The sequence below is a fragment of the Rhinatrema bivittatum genome, chromosome 4 (genome assembly GCF_901001135.1).
Source record: "Rhinatrema bivittatum chromosome 4, aRhiBiv1.1, whole genome shotgun sequence".
NCBI lineage: Eukaryota > Metazoa > Chordata > Amphibia > Gymnophiona > Rhinatrematidae > Rhinatrema > Rhinatrema bivittatum.
Genome location: NC_042618.1, coordinates 107,894,556 through 107,917,060, shown reverse-complemented (window position 1 = coordinate 107,917,060; position 22,505 = coordinate 107,894,556). Strand labels below are relative to the sequence as shown.

The 22,505-nt window shown below is 42.9% G+C and overlaps 1 protein-coding gene across 1 annotated transcript in view; it reads right to left on the bottom strand.

Annotated features, from left to right (window-relative positions):
• SPTBN5 (spectrin beta, non-erythrocytic 5) overlaps positions 1–22,505 on the bottom strand; it is a 341,199-nt gene that overhangs the window by 117,289 nt on the left and 201,405 nt on the right. Inside the window, exon 39 of the mRNA XM_029597445.1 lies at positions 19,465–19,614. Coding sequence (XP_029453305.1) covers positions 19,465–19,614 — 150 coding nt within the window. The remainder of the gene's footprint in view (positions 1–19,464; positions 19,615–22,505) is intronic.

Below are 22,505 nucleotides of genomic sequence, written 5' to 3'. Positions count from 1 at the left end.
GTTTACACGTGTTTTTCAGTGTATCAGCATATTTAAAATATATGAATAACATCAGTCCCTGAGGAAGCCCCAAACGATAGGGGTGAAACGAAGAGATCTTGTATCATCTTTTGTCGGATATACGAACGAACAAATGATCCTGGTCACGAAAATATGTGACATGTGTAATTATTAATTGATTAATCTATGAGTATTTGTGAAATTAATTTACAATAAGAATTTATGCTACTGTTTGAAATTTGTATCTCAAAAAAACATATTTTTTAATTTGTGGGTATGAATGTGTGAGTGTGCTAGCTTAGTTTTATTGTCTATGTAGGTTTACATGTGTGATATTTTTTGAATAAATTTTGTATGTTTTATATATACAGTTTGGCTCTCTTATATTTGTGTGAATTCATGACAAGATTATAGAGAGTTGTACATTGATTACCCTGTGTATAAATATACAGCCATTGTCAGGGTCATTTTTTAACTTTATGTGTTGTGTTAAAGTCCGTGTGCACCTTGTACATGCAGACTTTACCCCAAATTTTCAAAGCGAACTTATACGCATAAGTGGCCTGGAATGCACACAAAATAACTCGCACCAAGTTATACCTGCTCTTTGCAGGGCACAATTTGTATGGGTGAAGTGACACGTATACTTTTGAAAACAAAATAGTATGGGGTGAATTTTCAAAGGAGTTACATGCATCCAATTAGCATAGATGTGCATAAGTAGCTTGTATTCACATACATGCTATTTTATAAACATAAAAAATACGTGCGTATTTTCACACGCACATTTACCTGTGCAAAAAAGGGGCGGTGTTGACGTGTTCCAGGGCGGGGCTAAAAAGTACACACATAAGTTGCTATTTTATAAGATTTATGCAAGTGCATTTAGCAACATATTTGTTCACTTTTACACCTGCTAATTATCTAGTGCAGTTGATTCAGAGTTGTCTGTTTGCTATTAGTTGGGCGGGATGTCTGGGAGAACTAGGGGGAGCTCATGGTGAAGAGCTAGGAGGGACTTGATGACCTGAAGGAGTGGGTGAACTGGTGGAGGTATCGGCAAACTGGTGATTTCAAACACAGGCCCATGTTTTAAAATAATCCTATTTCTGCTTGAAAATCAGGATTTTACCTGTTAAGATTTTTTTCACGTGTAAAATATACGTGAATATGTTTATAAAATAGATAAAAGTATGCACTTTCTATGCATTGCAATTATTCACATGCAAGATAACAAATGCCTGTATGTCGAGGGAGGGGGGGTAAATGTGCATGTTTTATAATCTGCACATACCTGATACATGCAGGCTATAAAATAATGTTATTAGATCTCTGTGCGGCCATTTACACACATATATGGGGCCATGCAGAATTCTTTGAACGTTATCCTCTATGTATGGAAGTCTCCACCTCCACTATACTCTGCCCCTGCCATGAACGCCCATCCCCAGTGTGTGTAAAAGTATGTGCAAAACCAGGCCGCTCGCACATTTCTACACGCACTGAGCCCCCAACTATTTTCTAACAGCAATTTAGGCGCATTAAACTAGGTTTTAAGGGGCAGATTTTCAAAAGGTTACGTGCGCCTGCTCGCGCATGTTATAAAATTGTGTGTCCATGTGTGCGTGCCAGGTAGCGCGCGCACATGGACGCGCTCGCGCAAGTTTTAAAATCTGCCCCATGTGCGTAAATGCCTCTGAAAAATCAGGGCCTGTGTATATGAAAGTGTGATTGGTAATACCAAGCACGCATTCTTTTACCTGCTGGGCGAAGTGCATGAGCTGCCTCACAGTGTACGAACATCTACGTGCAGGGAAAAGTATGCATGCCATGGAGAATGGAAGCATTTCAGGGGTGGGAGGATGCCGGGGGAGTGAATGCATGCACATAAAGCCTTTTAGTTCCCCCCTTATCTGTTTTGGCAGGCCCTTGTGCTAATGTCACTTTTAAAGACATTGAAGAGGACCTGTGTTAGCATTGATCTCTATGGCACTCTGCTGATCACTTTTCCTTCAATAGATTGGACCCCACTGAGCACTCTTCTTTCAGTATTGTTGCACTACCCACCAACTTCCCACTCAGTTTATACTTCTTAGATAGGTCAACTTGCTCCCTGGCTAAGTGGAACATTGTCACGGGCTTTTCTGAAATCCATATAGACGCTATCCTCCTTATCTATTAATCTGGTCAACACACAGAAGTCCCAGGAACGAGGTAGATAATGGCAGAAAGAGACCAACAGGTTCATCCAGATTATGTGATAAGATCAGCTCCTGGTGGAAGCATAGGATCATGTAACTCATCGGCTTTAGGGTATTGCACTATTCTGTCTTTCAGTAGTGCCTCCATTACTTTGCCTGCCACTGATGTGAAACCCACAGGTCTGTAGTTTCCTGCTCCCTCTTTGTTCCCACCCTTGAGGAACAGAACTAGGTCTGCTCTTCTGCAATCAGTTAGGACCTCTCCTATTTCCCAGTGCTGTGAGGGCTACAGTCAGGACTTTCTGGGATACATTTCACCAGGCCCCCCACAGCCTTTGTTTACATTCAGGCCCGCAGTAGCTCGAATACTGTCTCCTGAGTACATGGTAATATGTTTACCCCTCAGTTCCTTAAGTCCTTGCCTTTTGTCTTTAACCACCATTTCCTTCCAATGCAAATAGCAAGCAAAAGTATTTGTTTAACTCATCTGCTTCCTTTGGATCCTCCTCTTCATTAAATCCATTATTCCCTTTAATTCTTACTGCAGCCCTTTTAGTTCCTCTCTTATCACTTAGATATCTAAAGAAAGTTTTACCTTTACTGATGGGCCAGTATACTCATCAGCTTGAGCCTTTGTCATTCCAACTGCCCTTCCTGCCTCTCTTGGTTTCTCCTGGTGATTCTGCCTGCCCTCCTCCTTCTGTGTCTGTTTATACTTTCTGAATGTTTTATTCTTTGCTTTTTCACTTTTTCTCCTACTTCTTTGGTGAACTATAGAAGTCTCTTAATTCTTTTCTCCTTGCTAACATACTTGACACTAAAATTTGTTGCCATTTCAATACTCCTGTTTATTGATTCCCATATTCCTCTATACCTCTTAGATCCCCTGCTCCAGATGTGCCTTCCATAACATTTTCTTAAAGTCTGCCTTTCTGAAGTTCAGGACCCTTGTTCTAGTATAGGTTGGTTCTGATCCATTGTTAAACACTGAACCACTTGGTATGGTGATCACTGAACCTCAGACATTCCCCTCCCACAACCTTGGTGACACGGTCTCCATTTGTCAGTAACCAGATCCATTTGGTCATAACTGGATACCTCAACTATTATCTCTTGCAAGGAATCCAGCATCCCACTATGAGTTACGGAAATACCTCTCTTCACAAGTGAAATCATTATCTAATGCACACGGCCCTTACCAGACCTACATCTACCGGACAACCAATAATTATTTATTTTAGGCCATATACATGTAGAAATGACATGTGACTTACAAGGATGCTATATGATTTCTAATATCGCTGTTTAAGGTCGTATGAGTTTGATTGTCCCTGTCACAGTGTCTTTGTGATTACTCACAAACATGACCTCTTGAGATACTGATTTTTCCAACCCAACCACAAATACATTATTAGCTTATTTCTGCATTACTATATTGCTAGTTTGCAGCAATACTTAAAAGTTATAGAGGGGGGTGAAAATTCATGATGTAAATCATGATTCTACAGCTGGCCCTCCATGCAAACACCCACCCACAAGAAGAATTTGCTGAATCGTGATCACAGATCTGATCAAAGACTTTCCCATTCTTCTCCCCCTCCCCCTCCCCCTAATTCCTAATTTCTGTTGGTTGGATTACTTGGATGGTGATCTGAGAAATCCCGACTATGCTTACATGCCAGGATTAAGAGAGAGGTTTTTAAGATAATCACAGATCGTGAATTTTTTAAAATGTTTCTACAAATATCTTTACATACTGAATAGTTTCTGAAACAAATATTTTCTATAATTTTTATTGACAGTTTATATGTTTGGTAAAAAATATTAAATTTTAAGCATACAGTGAATATAAAAATTATATGTATGTAAACTATTTTATATTTTTTTTACATGGTACACTACACTATGTTATAAAATGTTATTTTTATACTAAATGTGTTATTAACCTAGCTTTGGTTGCTTTACTACTAAATATCTAATACAGAATTAGAATACTTACAAATTATATTACTAAAGAAAGGAATTAGATATATTTACATTTGTCCAGACTATTAACCATCTCCATTAAGAGTAAACTAGTACTGGAAACGCATGTAAATCTGTCAATTGTTTAGAAACATTATTGTTATTCTTTATCTCTGCTAATAAAAGAAAATCAGGCTTTAGATTTATTACAATTTATCCTCCTGAGGGGAACAATTTTGCTGGTATAAAAGCTTGGCAAACCAGTTCATAGTCCAAAATAGATTTATTTCTCAGAAATCTACAAAGTTAAAGGAAGATAATAAATAACTTTTAGCAATTAATATATATAAATATATTTGAATTCTTCTAATTCTTCATCTAAATGGCAAAAAAAAAAAGTTAAAAGATGAACTAGTCTTGGCAGACCACAGGACCACTGGTATATCATAAAAGAAATCATTCAAATTCTCAGGCTATTCTACTGCAATGTTTTAAAATTAAACAATAAGGCTAGAGAGTGCTTTCTGATACCCAAATGCGCAGATAGGAATGGGGAAGGATCTCTGGGCTTTGTGGGTATCACCAAACAGCTCAAGACCAACTGAATAAACACTGTTGCCATAGTACGCTATAAAAATAAGACAAACTTTAAACATCACCTTTTGTAGATACATTTCACTGGTATTTATATTCCAGCAGTCATCTGTTTGCAGGTAGGTAATACAGCATGTGGCCATGACACATTATAGTTAAGCTCCTAAGAAACCCAGTCACAAGAAAAATCATATCCACCAAAGTAAGAAACCTTGATTCCTGTGATATAAACCGGCTTAAATCAATCAATCAGTGTTTGCATATTTGACTGATAAAAAAAAGGGCGCAGATTTGGGATGACCGTCCTGTGGTGGTTCCTGTAATGTTGTCATTTTTGACCTGGGTCCAAAGAACAAAACAACAAAAAAAAAAGCCTGGGACCCAGTGAAATAAATAAAATGTTGGGAGGGAGGAGAGGCAGGAGGCAGAAAAGCACAGGAGAACTTAGGGAGGGGTGAAAGCAGAGAAGAGCGCACAGCCTTGTCAATGGGTACAGAGGGAGAAAGAGGACAGTCACTCCCAAAATAATTCTTTGGAAACAACATGGATATGGACGGACTGCTCCTCTTAATCCTATTACTGTGCATGCTGAGGGTAACTTTACAACTCCCTGCACAGCAGTAAGGTCTGCGTGCACACTGGACATGCAGACCTCGGCAAAGGATCTTCAGGGTGAACTTAGGCGCCCAAAATTTGCTTTGAAAGTGGTGGTGGCCAGGTAACCGCAGAGATTGGGAGGGTGCAACCTGGGTGCATGCACTAACGCGCAGACCTTTTAAATAGCAAAACGTATGCGGGTAAGTGTCCACTGCACCCCAAATCCACCCCCTCTTCCCCCAGGAGCGCCCGTGCTCAGTTCACGTGAAACACATGCCCACAACCCCGAGTCACGCTCACACTTTCACGTCAACAGAGCCCTGGCCAGTTTTCTAACAGCCATTTCCGTGCACAAAATTAAGTTTAATGCGCGTAAATGGCTCTGAAAATTACCCCCACTATGTGGCCTAGGCCGTAATATCGATAGCAACATAGGAAAAATGCAATATTAGAGAAGACTGGTACGATTACTGTTGTTAGTACTAAGAGAACAGAAATGCCATTATGAAAAATCAGATTTACATTTTTTAAAAATTCAGACTCTTAAAAAAAAAAACAGCTGAGAAAATATAACTTTTCAAAAAATGACATCTTGGAAAACAGTTTTTGATACAAACATCCTAAAATACTGTTTATTATCTAGGGAATATAAAAAGTGAGGCATATTCAAGGCACTCCATATTCATTTCAAAGTCCTTGCTTTTTCCAGCCTCATTGTTTACTATATCACCACAGCCCATGATGTATGAAGCTTTGTTGCTCAGTTTAATATCCCAAGATTATGTTTCTGCAACAATTACTGAAGGTATTTCCCATTTCCGGGGGCTTCTGAGATGGCGAAATGGATATTTTCACCACTCTCCTCCCAGCTCTGAAGGCATCGATGCTGACAGATATGGTGGGAGCTTTCATGCCATCTCCGAGTGGTGACCTCACAGGAGACGCTGGTATTGTTCTGTACAGTTCCTCGGGATGTCTGTTCCTTGCACTGTGTGCCATCCAAGAAGGGCTTGAGCTAGGAGGTAATAAATGCTGACATGCTGAGGGCAGTTTTGCGCAACAAACAGGGTTGACCGACAGAGGAAAGTTAGCACCGATGCCTACAGTAAGTGATGGGACACCTGCATTTAAACAGCAGCATGGGGTTGTGAAGACGGGGGCTGTTGGGCTTGGCTCGTATTCTCTAATCACCTGGATGGGCACAGCAGTCAAAGGAGTGGCAAGAATCAGAGTTATTTTGGACCCCTTGTGGTCATTTGTCATGAGTTCAGGGGATGGAGTCTTTCGGGATTCTGCCCCAGTTGAATGATGGTCCTGGAAGATCACAAATTCTGGATTTGAGTCAGCAGTGGAGAACTCGTGACTGTCAGGAAATATTTTCCCCCTTGTCAGCATAGCTGGTGATACCCATATATTCCTCGTGGAGGTCTGACAGGGAGGAGCAGGACGAGCTGCTGAGGAAGTCACTTGGAACTGGGTCACCTGGAGTGTGGGAGCATGTGTTGGTGGACAGTCTTCCTTGGGAGCTTGGGAACTCACTGAGAAACTGCCGGAAGAGTGGGATACCTGCCCTGGCTGGGGCACCAGAAGGACCGAGTAAGCATGATTATTCCCCTGGTTTTCCTCTCGGAAGGGTTTGACTGCTATACTGCAGGTGGAAATGTACAGTTTAACTGAAGTCTGGAGATCTGAGTCCTGGCTATAGCCCTGATGAGTAGAACCGGGGTCACCGGATGGAAATGCGCCATGGAGGTTACTGGTCCGAGATGGTGAAACAGATCGACCACTGTCCAAAGCAACATCCAAGCGTGATGTCCAACAGGGTGGCTGACTTTTTGAAGATGTATCCGAAGATAAGGGTATGGTAACATCCACAGATTCTGCAGTGCAAGGCTCTGTATGATGCTGCTTTTCATGAGTAGTGACTGTAAACCCAGATCCCAGCCTGGATACAAAGCTCCTGTGCCTGGTGCATGCTTTACTATCCTGAGGATCTCCACAGGAAGAGGACTGCCTCCATGGCACATGAAAAGAAGAGGCTGTGGAGGGGTGCATGCACTGATTGTCTTTTCTCAGAGTGTTTCCCTTGTTGAGGTGCACCAGGGTGATATCTAACCTGGAAAGATGAGCACCTGAGGAGACATCAGCTGGGCATGAAGTGGGATTTCCTGAGCTGCTCTCCCCTGAAGACTGGCCAGCTGAGACAGGTAGTGGCCTCTCCCTGCCTTTCGAGGTTGTCATCGTCCTAAAAACCTTATCTTGTGGAGCCGACACAGAGGCTGCAGGCGACAAAGTCCTCTGATGAGATGGCATTAATTCCAGTTTGGAAACATAGGTGGCTGCGCTTGAGGCACTCTCCGGGTGGTGGGTCCAGAATGACATCCTGCAGCCGAGCACTAAACCACTCTGAACACAAATCTGCACAAAGCCAGGGCTTCTTGTCAGACGCAGGCTTAAATCATCCCTCCTCTCACATCCAAAACATTTCCACCCTGGCTCCAAAAACCAAGCCGTCAGAGGCCGACAATCTTTCCTGCAATAAAACAAATTTAAAAATACCACTCCTGAAGAAAGCAAAAGCACAGTTCATCCACCGTCTGGATTTCCAGCAAATGACCTCGGTGCAGAGAGAAGTGGCAGACAGATTGCACTGAGTCTGTGCCATTGGAGGGGGGTCTGACAACGAGACCGCAGACACAGGCGCCCGGAGCCAAGAATGCTGGCCACAGATACACGCGGGACTCACTTGTTTTGTCTGCAGAGAAGGAAAACAGCAAGTCCGAGCATCTGCTAGCCAGACTCCCGATCAGCATGGAAGAGTCGGCCACTGCCCTCCTCTTACAAACCGAAATGAGTCCGCCCTCCGTCTCTCGGGGCTGTTCTCTTTCCCTTTCCCTCTCACTGCCTGTCTGCATTAAGAGACGCGAGATTCGTGTTAACAGGTCTTCAAGAGTTTCCTACAGCCTGTCCAAGAAGCAGCACCGCGAAACTCAATAAAAAAGATGCACGTTCTACTAATTTTCTCCATATGTCCTCTTATTTGCTTTTGAACGCAGCAGTCCCGCGGCTCTGCCACACTGGAATTCTTTTCGAAAAGGTTTAAGGAGCTTGAATGTAACCTTAGAACCTGGCGAAAGGTCAAAGCTGTCCTGCTGGTCTCTCAGAACGAATGAGAGGAGCTGATTCCCGTTCAGTGAACGCACTTCTCCAGTCACCCTCGCCCTCACCTCCCCTCCCACCATCGCTGCTGCACTGCTGGGAACCTGGGCATGGGCCTCCAAAAGCATTTTACAATCATACAAACCAAACCACTTCCCTTCCTGGCTCTTGCTGTATACACACAGTGCAAAGGAACCGTGGAGGTACTTTTCTCACAGCCCCTTTCCCTGCATAAAACACGCATCTATGCACGTGAATGGCTTGCCTGGGGGTTTGTGTGCATAAACGTTCACATGTGTAACCCGATATCATGCACACCTGTGGGGTGCATTTTTAACACGTTGCTCATGTTAAAAGGCCCTTATATATGTGAGTATCTGGGCCAAACGCTAGCAACTCATATTTTAAAATAGCTCAATTACACAAGTATATATGTGCATGCGTGAGCAACCCAACGCATGGAATAAAGGGCTGGAGTTAGGACATGGCAGGGGCATTCTAGGGCGGGGCCAACATTTACGCACGTAAATACGGATTGTAAATCCCGCACCTGCAGCAGGCATCAGCAGTTACCACACTTATTTACATCTACTCTTGATAACGTGTAAGTCTGAAGAGAACTCATTTCAGGCCTAAACCAATTGAGTGAGGGGGTCTGGGTAAACTGGGGGAAGTGCAGGGTGAAGAACCAGGAGGGTCTCAGTGACCTAGAGATAGACTGGGCAAACTGGTGGACTAATTGGTCCAACTTGACTATTTCCTTCGAGTGCACGTTTTAAAATCTGCTTAGCAGTGCGAGTTAAAGCTGACAAATTCCAATGGAAGATACGTGATTAACGTTTGCTCGTGTAACCACTTAAAATTAGGAGCACACATACACGCGCTAGGTGTAGCCTCAACAGCATGCGTGCACTTGCGTGGCTGATTTAAAATTTCTAATATATGTGCGCTTGCGCACACAATTGCACGTATATGGGCACCCGCACGCTTGTTTTAAAGTTATCATCCTTATGTGCACAAAAGATAGGCATTCCCAGATCAGGGAGGAGCCAAGATGGCTGAGTAGACCTGAGTCCCAGCCAGTGGCATGCTTTAACAGTTTAGATTTTCGTTGATATTGGAAAGAGGAAGAGTGAGACGCATGCCTGTTCTGTGGTGTGCCGAGCCAGTTTCCTACTGGTCCCATAGATTCTTTTGAGCTGAGAGTGGGGTGTGAGACTCTGAGGCAGTTGGGTCATCGGGAGCGGCAGGAGAGGTGGTACGTCCTAAGGGCCCCCCAGACACTATTGCCCCAGAGACTTGTGAACCTCCGTGGCAGAACGGCACACTGTGAGATTAGCAGTCAGAGGCACGGAGTGATGACATCACAGGGCTGGAGGAGTTGGAGGAGCGTACTCCGATATAAGCTCGAGCTGTTCCTGGAGAGTGGCTGGAAGTTTTAAAATCAGTTTTAAAGCTCATCGTATTTTTATTGAAGCAATTTTGCTATAAATGGTTATGACTTTTAAATCAGATTTGTTATTTGTGATCTGCCCAAAACAGGCATTTTGGAAATTGGGCAGAATATAAATTAATATATAAAATCTGGAAACTTCCTTTCAATATTTGTCATTGCAGAGTTTAGCAGGAGGTGGTTCTGAAGCAGGACTAATAAGACAAACATTTTTGCAGCTGGCCTGTAAACCCTTCATATCTCATCCTGAAGTGATTGATTACCTTGAAAGGAAGTTGGAAGGTAACTGCAACATTATTCATAAGAACATAAGAAATTGCCATGCTGGGTCAGACCAAGGATCTATCAAGCCCAGCATCCTGTTTCCAATAGAGGCCAAACCAGGCCACAAGAATCTGGCAAGTACCCAAACACTAAGAAGATCCCATGCCACTGATGCAATTAATAGCAATGGCTATTCTCTAAGTATAATTGATTAATAGCCATTAATGGACTTCTCCTCCAAGAACTTGTCCAAACCTTTTTTAAACTCAGCTACACTAACTGCACTAACCACATCCTCTGGCAACAAATTCCAGAGCTTAATTGAGTGTTGAGTGAAAAAGAATTTTCTCCGATTAATCTTAAATGTGCTACTTGCTAACTTCATGGAGTGCCCCCTAGTCCGTTTATCTGAAAGTGTAAATAACCAATTCACATCTACTCATTCAAGACCTCTCATGATCTTAAAGACCTCTATCATATCCCCCCTCAGCCGTCTCTTCTCCAAGCTGAACAGCCCTAACCTCTTCAGCCTTTCCTAATAGGGGAGCTGCTCCATCCCCTTTATCATTTTGGTTGCCTTCTCTGTACCTTCTCCATTGCAATTATATCTTTTTTGAGATGCGGTGACCAGAATTGTACACAGTATTCAAGGTGCGGTCTCACCAAGGAGCGATATAGAGGCATTATGACATTTTCCGATTTATTAACCATTCCCTTCCTAATAATTCCTAACATTCTGTTTGCTTTTTTGACTGCTGCAGCAGACTGAGCCGACGATTTTAAAGTATTATCCACTATGATGCCTAGATCACCCAGGTGACTCAGTTTTTGTTCCAGTACCCGGGTTTAGTTAATGATGGTCGAAGTTGGGGGGAAAGATATTTCCATGCTTAAACGGAAGGTGGATAAAATAGAAAAAGATTTATCGGCTGTGCGGGATTTGGGAGTTTCTTTGGTTAAAGATAAATACACTCTTACAAAACAAAGTGGAAGCAGTAGAAAATTCAGCTCGATGGATATGTTTTTCAGCAGGTTTGTGGATATGTTTAAAAAGTATTTATCTGAAGTTCCTAAGGTTCCAGAGAAACATCTCCCACCTGTATTGAGGCTATAGTACATGCCGCTTTTGAAAAGAAAGTTGGACGATAGCCATATACCTATACAGCCTTCGTTGCATATCCCTAACATGACTGCTTTGTTAGAAAGATCATTGAAAGAAGCGATTGCTCCTTCTACACTTATTGTAAGCCTACTCCTGGATATGGATAGAAACTATTTAATTAGACTTTATTTCAGGAAGAGAAATGTTTTATTTCTTAATTTGAAGGTCTCAAATGTTTCCAGATGTGGCTAAAGCCATCCAACATACTATAGTGAAAAAGGTTTTTGTTGATGAGGTCAGGGGTTATACAACTGGGGGGGGGGGGGGGGGGATATTTTGGTTGAAATTTTCCCTGTAAATGTATAGTTAAATTTGCTGGAGTTACGTACATATTTTATGATCCAGCCCAACTTGCTCAGTTTCAAAGTGATAGGCAAAAGTGTTACTCAACCTTCAATGCCATCTCTGCCCACAGATGCTTCCTCTCCTGCACCTTAATTCTGCAATTTTCATGTAGATGGTAGAAAGGAATTCCATAACTATTATTAGTTCTTTTTCTTCTTTGTTTGGGCAGATATATTCTTTGGGATTTAACTTGTCCTGCCATCTGGAGGACTGAAGACATGCAGTGGTTGAATGTTTATGGAACTGATTTATGTTTTTTCCTTTTCCTTTTGTTATTTCATTGCTTTAATTTCCAACAAGCTCGGTCTTGATTGAATAATTTGAAATCTTGATAAATAAAATACAAAATTAAAAAAAATAGGCATTCCAGAAGGGAGGGAAGGGGCAAGCTTGGGATTTACACACAAGAATTAAAAAACAAACACGTGTAAATTAATCTGCACGTTACACGTAGCAAAGTGCAGGTGTAACTTTGTGAGGGTGAGTAGCGCATTGCGCTTGTTCTCTTGCCAGGGGAGTCAGACCCGAAAATAACTAAGTGAGTTGAAAGAAATCAAGAAGTAGAGAGAAGTCCAGGGATTTCCTCCTTTTTGGAGGAATCACTCGACATTATAAATAAAAGAACTACTTTATTTGTTTCTTTCTCTCTTGAGAAAGAGAAAGATCAAGTGTTTGAGAAGTTTTTCAGGAATAAAGATCGCTCCTTCTGTGGGCAAAGAGTATATTTATTCCCTGATGTCTCGAGGCCTACACAGGCCCATCGAAGACAATTCCTTGCCCTGAAAAGTAAAACCCTAGAAATAGGGGCAACATTTTTTCTAAAGTTTCCTGCTAAGTGTTATATAAATTTTCAGGGTAATAAATTTATATTCTCCGACCCCCTACACTTGAAGACATTTATTGCAGACAAATCTGAGCCTAACAGAGTTAATAACATCTAACTATAAGGCCAATAGGAATTAAATAGCAATTTTCTCTCTTCTTATTAGATGTATTTGGTTAATGAGTTATTATGTGATCCCCCAATTATTTTGTCTTGTTCAACATTATTTTGGATTATGGTTAAATATTATTGTACTTGAATGATATTGAATGTTGTATAACAAGATTTCTTATTTTATTTTGGAATTATGGTGGAATATATAAAACAATTTTCAATAAAGTATAAATTGAAAAAAAAAAAAAAAGTGAGTTGAAAGAAAAGTTTGTTTCCCCATCCTTGTGTAAAAAGGCTTATGATGCTTATTTGGATGAAAACCTAGGGTTTTATTTTATGAGCAGCCACAGACTCTAAGCTTGTGGACTTTGTATACATTTTCAAAGGGAAAGACCACGTGTACTTTCTCTTTGAAAATTGTCATGGCTACCTTGTATCCATGTGTTGCGCCGGAGGTAGACCCTTGGGCCGAGGTGGGGTTGACGCTACCCGTAGGAGGGATCCTACGGGTCCCCACCGTTGGCAGGCAGAGAGGGCTGACGGACGGAGGTCAGCTGGCGCTTCACCAATACCTGCCCTCGTTCCCCGCGGGTTGAGCCTTTGGGTGCCGGGGCCGGCTGGACTTAGGTGGCCTCCGTCAGTGGTCGTCGATGGATGGATGGAGGTCAGCCCAGAGGCAGCAACCAGTGTAGGTAACAGTCTGTACTGGACGAGGCGGAGTCCCAGAGATCCAGGCACCAATAGGAACACAGTCTGACAGAGGGCACCCGAGCAAGAGCAGGCCGAAGCCTGAATGAACCACGTCCAGGACAAAGGCTGAAGAGGCATCTTTAAGCAAGCTGGGTTCAGGACTGGCGTCAGGCTGGAAGCAGTGGGAAGCAAGGCTGAGGTCTGGACGAGGAGAGAGTCAAAGGATGGTCAGACGAAGCAGAAGTCCAGGGCTAGAAAGAAGCAACGGCGTGGTCAGGCGATGCAGAGGTCCAGGGCTGGCGAGAGGCAATGGAGTAGTCAGGCAATGCAGAGGTCCAGGGGTTGGAGAGAGGCAACGGAGTAGTCAGGCAATGCAGAGGTCCGGGGCTGGAGAGAGGCAACGGAGTAGTCAGGCAATGCAGAGGTCCGGGTATGGAGAGAGGCAACGGAGTAGTCAGGCAATGCAGAGGTCAAACCAGGTTAGCAATCCGAAGTAGAGACGAAGGAACATGAACTCAGGAACAAGGAAACAGGAATGAAGGCAATCAAGCTCAGGAACCAGGAACAGAAGAAGCAACGAGCACTCGACTAGCGAGGGGACATGTTGCAAAGGCAATTTGAGAGAGCGGAACTCAGCCTTATATACCAGAGCTTAGCTGACGTCATCATCCGGGGCCACGGCCAGGTTCCCGCCGTGGGCCCTATTAAAGGATCAGCTGTGCACGCGTGCATTCTTAGGGAGGGGCTCGGTGTTGGTTGGGATGGTGTCTCTCTGCGGGCCACACGGAGCATCAGGAACTGTAGCAGAGCTGGAGGCCCCAGGGGCGGCCCGAGGATGGAGCTGGCGGCCAATAGCCACCAGATACGAGGGACCACTTTGAGAGAGGTGAGGGGGCCAAGCCGTGGGACTGCTGTGGCCGGCACGCGTAACACCATGGGCATTTGCACCTGCTTTTTCAGCAGGTAGTTTCTGAATGGAAAACAACACCAATGCATCTGAATATGCAATTGATGCAAGTCATTTTCAAAAGCATTTACACACGTAAATGGGCTTTTTGAAGATTACCCCTGGGGGATGTACGTGTAAAAAGTATGCAGGATGTGATTCCACACATGCTTTTACATGAAAGAAGTGCTCCCAGGGATGGAGTTGGGGCGGGGGAACCATTCACGCATACGGTTTTGATTTTCACAAGCATGTGCATAAATGTAAATGTACATATTTCCGCCCATTCCCAAGCAAGCCTAAATGTGTGTGCATATGTCATGCAGGCGTGGGCACATACCCCACTGATTTTCAAAGTGGACGTACACGGACTTCAACCCTACGAGGGCTGTCAAAATCTGTGCATTGTTTTCTTCCTGTGACCAATCTGTGCCCTCACTAGAGGCAAAAATCCACACATTTTGGAACACAAAAAAACTTTTAGACAGCCCTCTTACTTGGGCAAATTATTATTTATCTGGGTAAATGACTTTTGAAAATTGCGCTCTAGGTGGTGTTAACTTATAGGCAAATATGCTTGTAAGTTAACATCAATTTTCAAAGTAAACTTATGCGGGTACGTTTGCTTTGAAAATTCTCCCATCAAAACTATCCACAATTACATCTGCCAATTTGTACGCAGAATTTTCAGGAAACTTGACATGCATACTTTTGAAAATCCAAAAGATATACATGCAAATCCAAACCCCTCCCAGCTCTGCCCCTGGAAATGCCTCTGCTCAGCCTGGGTACACATATGTATATACCAGATATATGCATGTGAGTTTACCCTTATATGGGGTAGGAGTTTTTAGAATAAGCCACTTCCTTGGGGAAAAGCACTGTTTTTTTACCTGTGGAAATGCCTTTGAAATTGAGCCTCCCTGAGATCAGGAAGGCCATAGAGAGATACCAAAAATGAATCTGACGGCTTCATGCAGACTGTCATGCCAGACTCATGCAGCTTTTATTTTGATGACCCCTAATATTTTATGCAGAGTGGCACTTCTCCAGGTGAGCCTGGAAGTGTCCCTGTAATAAGAGTTGAAGAATCAGTGGGAAGCTGGTCAGTACAATATACAGTCCAGAGCTGTCAGGTGCTACAAGCAGAGATGTGAAAAAGATTACAGTTTTCCTTTTGTGAACATTTTCAGGCATATTCTGCAATTTTTGCATATTACAAAATGAATTCTCCATTGACATGAATGGGAGTCCATTTGTGCAACAGAGAGATCATTGTTGACATTGCTAGATCTTCAACTTTTCACCACTTAAAAAAGGGGGAAGGTGGTTGTGTGATTGCAAAGAAAAAAAACCCCCTGAGAATGTTATCATTTTACATCTCTTTTGTCAAGAATGTTCCATTAAACTCTAGTCTTCGTTTGCAGCTACCGGGGGTTTTCCTATCTCTCTAATTCTTTTAACCTGCCTCTCACGTAGCTCAGCAACCATCACAGAAATAGTCTTCAGCTTGGTGGGGTCACAGACCTCAGTGCCCTCTGGAATCGAATGCGTGTTTACCCCAAATCTGACCAGTAGGTGTCACTGCTTCAACACTGGCTGGGACTCCCAGGGGAAGCGGGGGGGGGGGGGGGGGAGTAAACATGACATCCACAGTATTCTCAGCCCCAGCTGGCCCAAGGGGCTTAGGAATCAAACTCAGGTCTCCGCATGGCACTGCTACTGAGCCAAGCCAAGACTCAATCCAACTGGCTGATCCAAATCTTCCATCTTCTAATTAATTGTAAGTAAGATGCATAATGCATTGCTCTACTCCAGCTCTTGTCCCTGTGCAACCTTTTCAACTCCATGATAGGAATAATGTGTGTCCTTTGTGGGTACTCATGTTACATGGGTGTACTTAAGTTAACAAATTTCTATTGCTAGTGGAGTGCTAACCACCAGTTTTAAGCTTCTTCAATCTTCTGTTCATATGTGATTCTCTAACTAAATTAAGGGACAAGAATTGCATGAGTAAGATAATGCATGAGTCCGGTCTTAACAGCCTAAACAGGGCACATGTTAATCGCCTCAGCAAGCCTCTTCATTAATTTTACTAACACCTGCTGCTCTTTGCTCTGTCATTAACTCACAGTGGTTCCCAAACTCGTCCTCAGGTAACCCCCCCCTGGTCAGGTTTTCAGGATATCCACAGTGTGTATAAGCATCAGATATATTTGCATACATTCTCATGCACATTCCTTGTAGATATCTTGAAAATCCAGTTGGCTTGGGGGTCACCGAGGACAGGTTTGGGAACCATTGATGAAAGCCAAAGGCATCTGAATCGTTTGGGGTGAGGTGATAGTATTTGCTGATGCATGCTGCAGTATTTTTCTGTAGGGGTAAAGCCGGGCCCGAGATTTATCCCTGGGTCCCCTATGAAATGCCTTGCTCCCTGCAGTGACTCAGCAACAGGAGTTACAATTCCTGCTGGACGCCGGCAGCTGCCAGCCTGGGCTTGGAAAACATTTTGTTGGCACTGGGACGCTGAGCATTTGCCCAGCTGGGACACGTGTCTGAAATATTCAGTTTCCCTTACCCAAAGGGTTACAGTTTCACTTAACGAGCCAGCTCTACTCCAGAGGGTTTGTTCTGAAGAGCTGCTAACCTTCTGTACCCTTCTCAGCACTGCAGTCAGAGCTCCCACCAGGTGGGGAAGGCAAAATGATTTTTAAAAAAATCCCAAAGAAAAGGTGAAGAGGATTAGCCAGAAGATAGCATCTATTTAAAGTTTGGGTACTTGTGACTTGGATTGACCGCTACTGGGGACAGGACTCTGGGCTTGATGGACTCTTGATCTGACCGGGTATGGCATATTTTATGTTCTTAGGTTCTCAAGAGGAATACGAGACTGCACTAAATCGGTTCCTGCAAGTGGCAGTAGCAGACCCAGTCAACTCAAGGCCTACATCAGCTCAAGGTCCCTGCAAGATGACAGCCGTGCTGAAGCCCTTTCCCTGCTGGCTTCTAGTAATTTGATGGCTAGCAGATCCTGCACCAGTCATAAGCTTTCAGGGAATTTTTACAATCTTTAAACAATAGTGACAGTTCACAAAACATTTCAGAACTTTTTCAAACTGTAGCATTTTTAAACATTATTAATAGAGCTTATCGTATAATGGGCAGGGGTGCAATAACTTTGATCAGCTTTCAAATATTTCAGCAACATTTTTGTGCTCCTTCCTAACGCACTTATTCTGTCTCACCTCCACATCTCTTGTTTGATTTCTTCTCCTATTCCAGCCTCCCTATATTTTTCTTTTCCCTTTTCTGTGCTTTTGTCTCATCTTTCTCCCATTACCTCTTAAATGGTGCACTGTTAATCTTACTCATTGTTTCTCTCGGGCACACTTTCTCCTGCACCCGCATGGTGTGGCACCTGTTTGCATTCTTATCACCTGTCATCTAACACGTGCACTCCAGAGGAAAGGCGAGATAGGGGAGATATGATAGAGACATTCAAACATCGCACAGGTTTCCATGCACAGGAGGTGAGCCTTTTTCAATGGAAAGGAGGCTCTAGAACGAGGGGTCATGAGATGAGGTTCAAAGGGGATAGACTCAGGAGTAATCTTAGGAAATACTCTAGCTGTAGACACACACACACACAACCTTTACTTCCCTTACAGACACATGGACTCCCTTTCCTTGCTTTTTACTGACGTCAGTCCCCTCTCCCTGCAAGCACTTTTGTCTTCTCCCAAATGAACTGCCTACACAACGGTCCAGGATTATCATCCTGAATCCCAGAAAGGGGTCCTCCCTCTCCTCTGGCCCCTCAACACCATCTGAAGCCAAAGCCCAATTACTGCAACAGGAGCTGGAGAGATGGGCTTCGTGCAGGACAACAGATTCTTAACTTCATTGCTGTTCCTGAAACAGAGCTGTGCACATTTCTAATAAGGCGGCTTAGTCCTGACCTGCAAAACCCCATGTTGTTCCAGCACTGAGTCACAAGCCAAACTTGTGAATTCACCTCCAGTCGGACTTTAAACCTCTTTCTAATATTAGAGTCATGGGATTTTCCTGGGCAAGAGGCTACCAACAGCATTAAACCTGCTGAAGCATATGCTGGAGAAGTGATTGTCAGGCAGTAGGCTCAAGCAGTGCACCAGAGACGAAAAGGCTAACACTTCAAATAGCAACACTACCTCCATTCCGGAAAGTATCCACTTACCTATTACTTGACTCCATTCTTCCATCTGCTGCTCTCCTTCCTAGGTCTCCATTTCTTTTTTTTTTTTTTTTTTAAGTCATTTCATCTTTTTACATCTTTATATTCTTATGGAACAAAAGCTTTGCTTCTTGTGCGGTAGCCACCTCCCCGTTTTAAGAAAACGTCCTGAGGCTGCTCTTCGGCTGCTTAAACTGAGCTCAGCTCTTTGCGAGCCTACAGTAAAAGTTTAGCACAGGTGTTTCTCATGGCAATCAGCCAAAGAATGAAGCAAGAGCTAGCACAAAGGGGACAACTGTCAGACTATCTGCCTTGAGACAAAGTCTGGGGGTATTTTTAACCCCTGGATTTTGCACTGTCACTTTCACTTTGAAACCTACCATGGGTGCAAAGTATCAGTGGGCATTTGCATAAGCCTTTTATATTGGCTCAGATTCCATGAAAAACAGCACGTGAAGAGTTGGAAATGCAGTCTGCGCGTGTATTTTTCCGCCTCTGACCCTGGGAAGGCCTCCTCCTAATGTGGCTAAAAGGCTGCACACATGGTGCAAAAAACGTGCCGACTTTTAGCTGCACTGACAACCGATTTATGCTTTTGACCCACATAAAAACACTGTTCACCCGCACAAACTGCCCCTCCCAATATTGCCCCCTTTGAAAATTGCCCCTCCCACTATTTCTTTCTCCTCAAGAGTGAGAAAGAAATAAGAAAGAACCAGCTCAATAATCTCTTGTGTTCAAACTGCTGGGCTTATATTATTGGAGAATATTCAGGCGAAGCTGCCACAGCTGCAGCTGCAATTCACTGCAGAGTCTGCGTGAATCAGTTCATAGAAAGTTCTGGATCTTGTCCCATGGGATACAGGTTTTGCAGGTGTAAGATTCTGCAAAGTGCTCCCCTTTCCCCACCCCACCCAGGTGACCTGCTCCCTCACCTCTTGGGAGTTCAGAATTTTCTCCATGTTGCCTAGATCCCTGTAGAACACCTGCTCCAAGTGCACCCGCTCCAGCCATTCCTTCTTCAATTCCCACTCCTGGTATAGCTGGCTCCTTTCCGCTGCTAGTGCCTGCAGCCTCTCCTGGATCTGGCAAAGATGAACAGAAAGCTGGAGATCATGGAGAGGGTAAGAACACACAGTGAGAGCAGGTTTACTGGTGGTGCTGGCAGGGTCTCCTGCTGTCACCAGTAACATGCCCGGTCTTCCAGCTCAGAATTTTAATTGCATCCCAAAGCAATCTGAGGTTCATTTTCAGTGTCTTTGACCAGCTAGGTTTGGCACTTAGCCGGACAAATACTGCAATTTGAAAATCCCATTGGTCTGCCAACTTCTGACATAGCTGGATATGTTTTTAGCTGGTGAAAACGTATCCAGTTATGTCAGGGTTTGTCTGGGGGTGTTCCAGGGTGGAGTTGCATTAAGTTAGCCTGATAACACTGATTTTCAGCATAATCCAGCCAATGTAGATCCAAAGAGCAGTCGTAATGCTAATTGACATTAAGATACCTGGGTATATTCAGTGGTACAGCTGCGCCGCAAACATATCAAGCTAACTTAGCCGAGATATTATATCTTGTTAAATTTGATAGTCACCCAACAGCTGAATAGGGGCCTCTTTGATGCTAAGCTGTAGTCCTAGTAAATAAAATTATTGTTTTCTACTCCTTATGTAACTGTGAATGTTGGTATGGAACACTGAGAACTTGACACCCAACTCCAATAGCATTAATGGTAGAGTATGCAACGTATGAGGGATTTGTACGTGTACACGGCCATCCTTACATTAATATTCAGTATAGTACACACCTGGGTGTGAATATACAGTATGTGAGTGTAGGCATGATTATGCTTATTTTGCATACCTAGTAATGTGGTCATAGAGAGGGTAATTTTAGAAGCTATTTCTATGGGCAAAACAATGCTTTACCTACAAACATGGTTTTTCTTTTTTTTTTTAATTGCCTGCCCGGTGTGCAAATAAAACTTTGTTAGTAGGGCCACTAAGTTCATTCTTTCACCCGCAGTAGGGGAGGAAATTCCCAGAGATGGGGTTAAAGAAGGGTTTGTGCTTACGCCCACACTTTTGAATTTTCAGAAACATGCACAAAATGTTCCTTGGAAAAACTACCTGCACAAATTAGCAGATGTAAATGTGCACACGTAGTTTTCCTGGCATCATTTTCACAGGGTAAGCACCCGCATGCTTTCTATTTGAAAATTAGTGTAAAGTCTGCGGGTAAAAAATACCCAATGCAGGCCATTATAAAATGACTCCCATAGTAAGGGGAGGAAGGGGGCAATTTTCAAAAATGCAGCTGGTTTGAAGGTGTGTGGATACTTTTGTGCTCCCAGACCGTTCAGCTAAGTTTCAAAGGAAAACTAGCTGGATAGTTTGCTAAGCTCCTGCTATGGGCTGGATATGCACAGGAAAGTACACATGGGGATCTGAAACTCAAATCTTTGTGCATATGTTCCCTCCCCACTGTCCCTAGGATCACTTTTTTTGTTTCCATGGCAAAATCTATTTGACTTGTAAAATTTGGTGGCTGAAATTTACCCTCTGGGAGGGGAGAGACAGGGTTCACATTTTTAGCACCAGGGATTGGGTAACTGCCTTTGAAAACTGCCCTATATATGCCCATTTTCACATCTCAGTGTATGAGGGGTGTCGGCGGATGTTAAGAGACCCACATTTTGGGTATATCTGCGTGTTCAGTGGAGCTTGTGTTGCAGTGGAATTTCCTGTAAGTGCTGGCATGAGAGAACTGAAACTGTTCACTGATTTTGCAGGTCAGTAGAAACATCACAGAGTCTTTAACATTTTCATTTTTGTGTTGCCAAGATGAGCAGGTTCCTGACAGACCCAAGGAAGAGGTCAGAATGCAGTAAGGAGCCCCACAAATTGAAAGAAAATTATTTCTGATTTAAAGGTTAATGTGGCTGAGAGGCTGTCTTTAAACAAATGTAAATGTTACACAGTACACTATAAATGTTTTTCATGATTGGTTACTGTACTGCATAAGTCTGTATGTTTTATGTGTCAGATAAGTTGATCCTTATAGAAGTGCATTTGCAAGACTGTACATAAATACAAGTTAGCATTACTTGATTAATGCATTCTTTGTTTAAATTAGGAATGATTATGTTTAAGTTTATAATTATCTTAGAGGTTATAATGATTATTCCTATCCTTGGGGCTTTTTATTTCTTCTATTAGATAGATTTGTTATTCGATTTTTGAATGCCCTATTGTGATTGTTATGATTATTCATGCATTTATAGTTTATTGCAATGTATTTAACATATGGTGATTTTTATTCTGTTTTTGTTTATATAATTATTATGGTATAATTATTATGGTATGTTTGTAATTTATGTTAGTTTGATGATGTTTTGCTTGTGTCATCTGAGATGGATATTCCAACATAAACAGCTAAGTAGTAGCTGGATAAGACTTATCTGGCTAACTTACAAGGGATATTTGGGGACATGGCTTTGCTGCTGAAAATCCCTGAATAAATCGCTAGTTATATGGATACGGCTTAACCAGCTAACTTTAGACCTGCTATTGAGGTCTAATATTTCTGGTTAACCAGAAAAGCTTGACTATTTCTACTTATCCAGCTATGGGGAGATTTATCAAGCCATGATAGGCTATAACGCCTGATAAATGGTGTATATTGCACAACATAGCCCTATTGCGGTAATATTTTGTGATATTCAGGCTGGAAACTTGTCCCTATTACAATGAGTTGCTTTGCATGGCATTTGCATGCATGAATTTTGCAAAGCAGTTCATGTATACGTAATCCTATGTAACTAAAATAACGTGGCTGACTTTGAAATTTGTCAGCCACATTATTTGTCTACATGGATTTCAAAAATCTTATTCTACCTCAGGAGCACCAAGACCCTAACCACGGTAGAAGTAAAAGGCCCTGTGGCCCAATATAGCTCCTCCCTACAAGTTAAAAAGA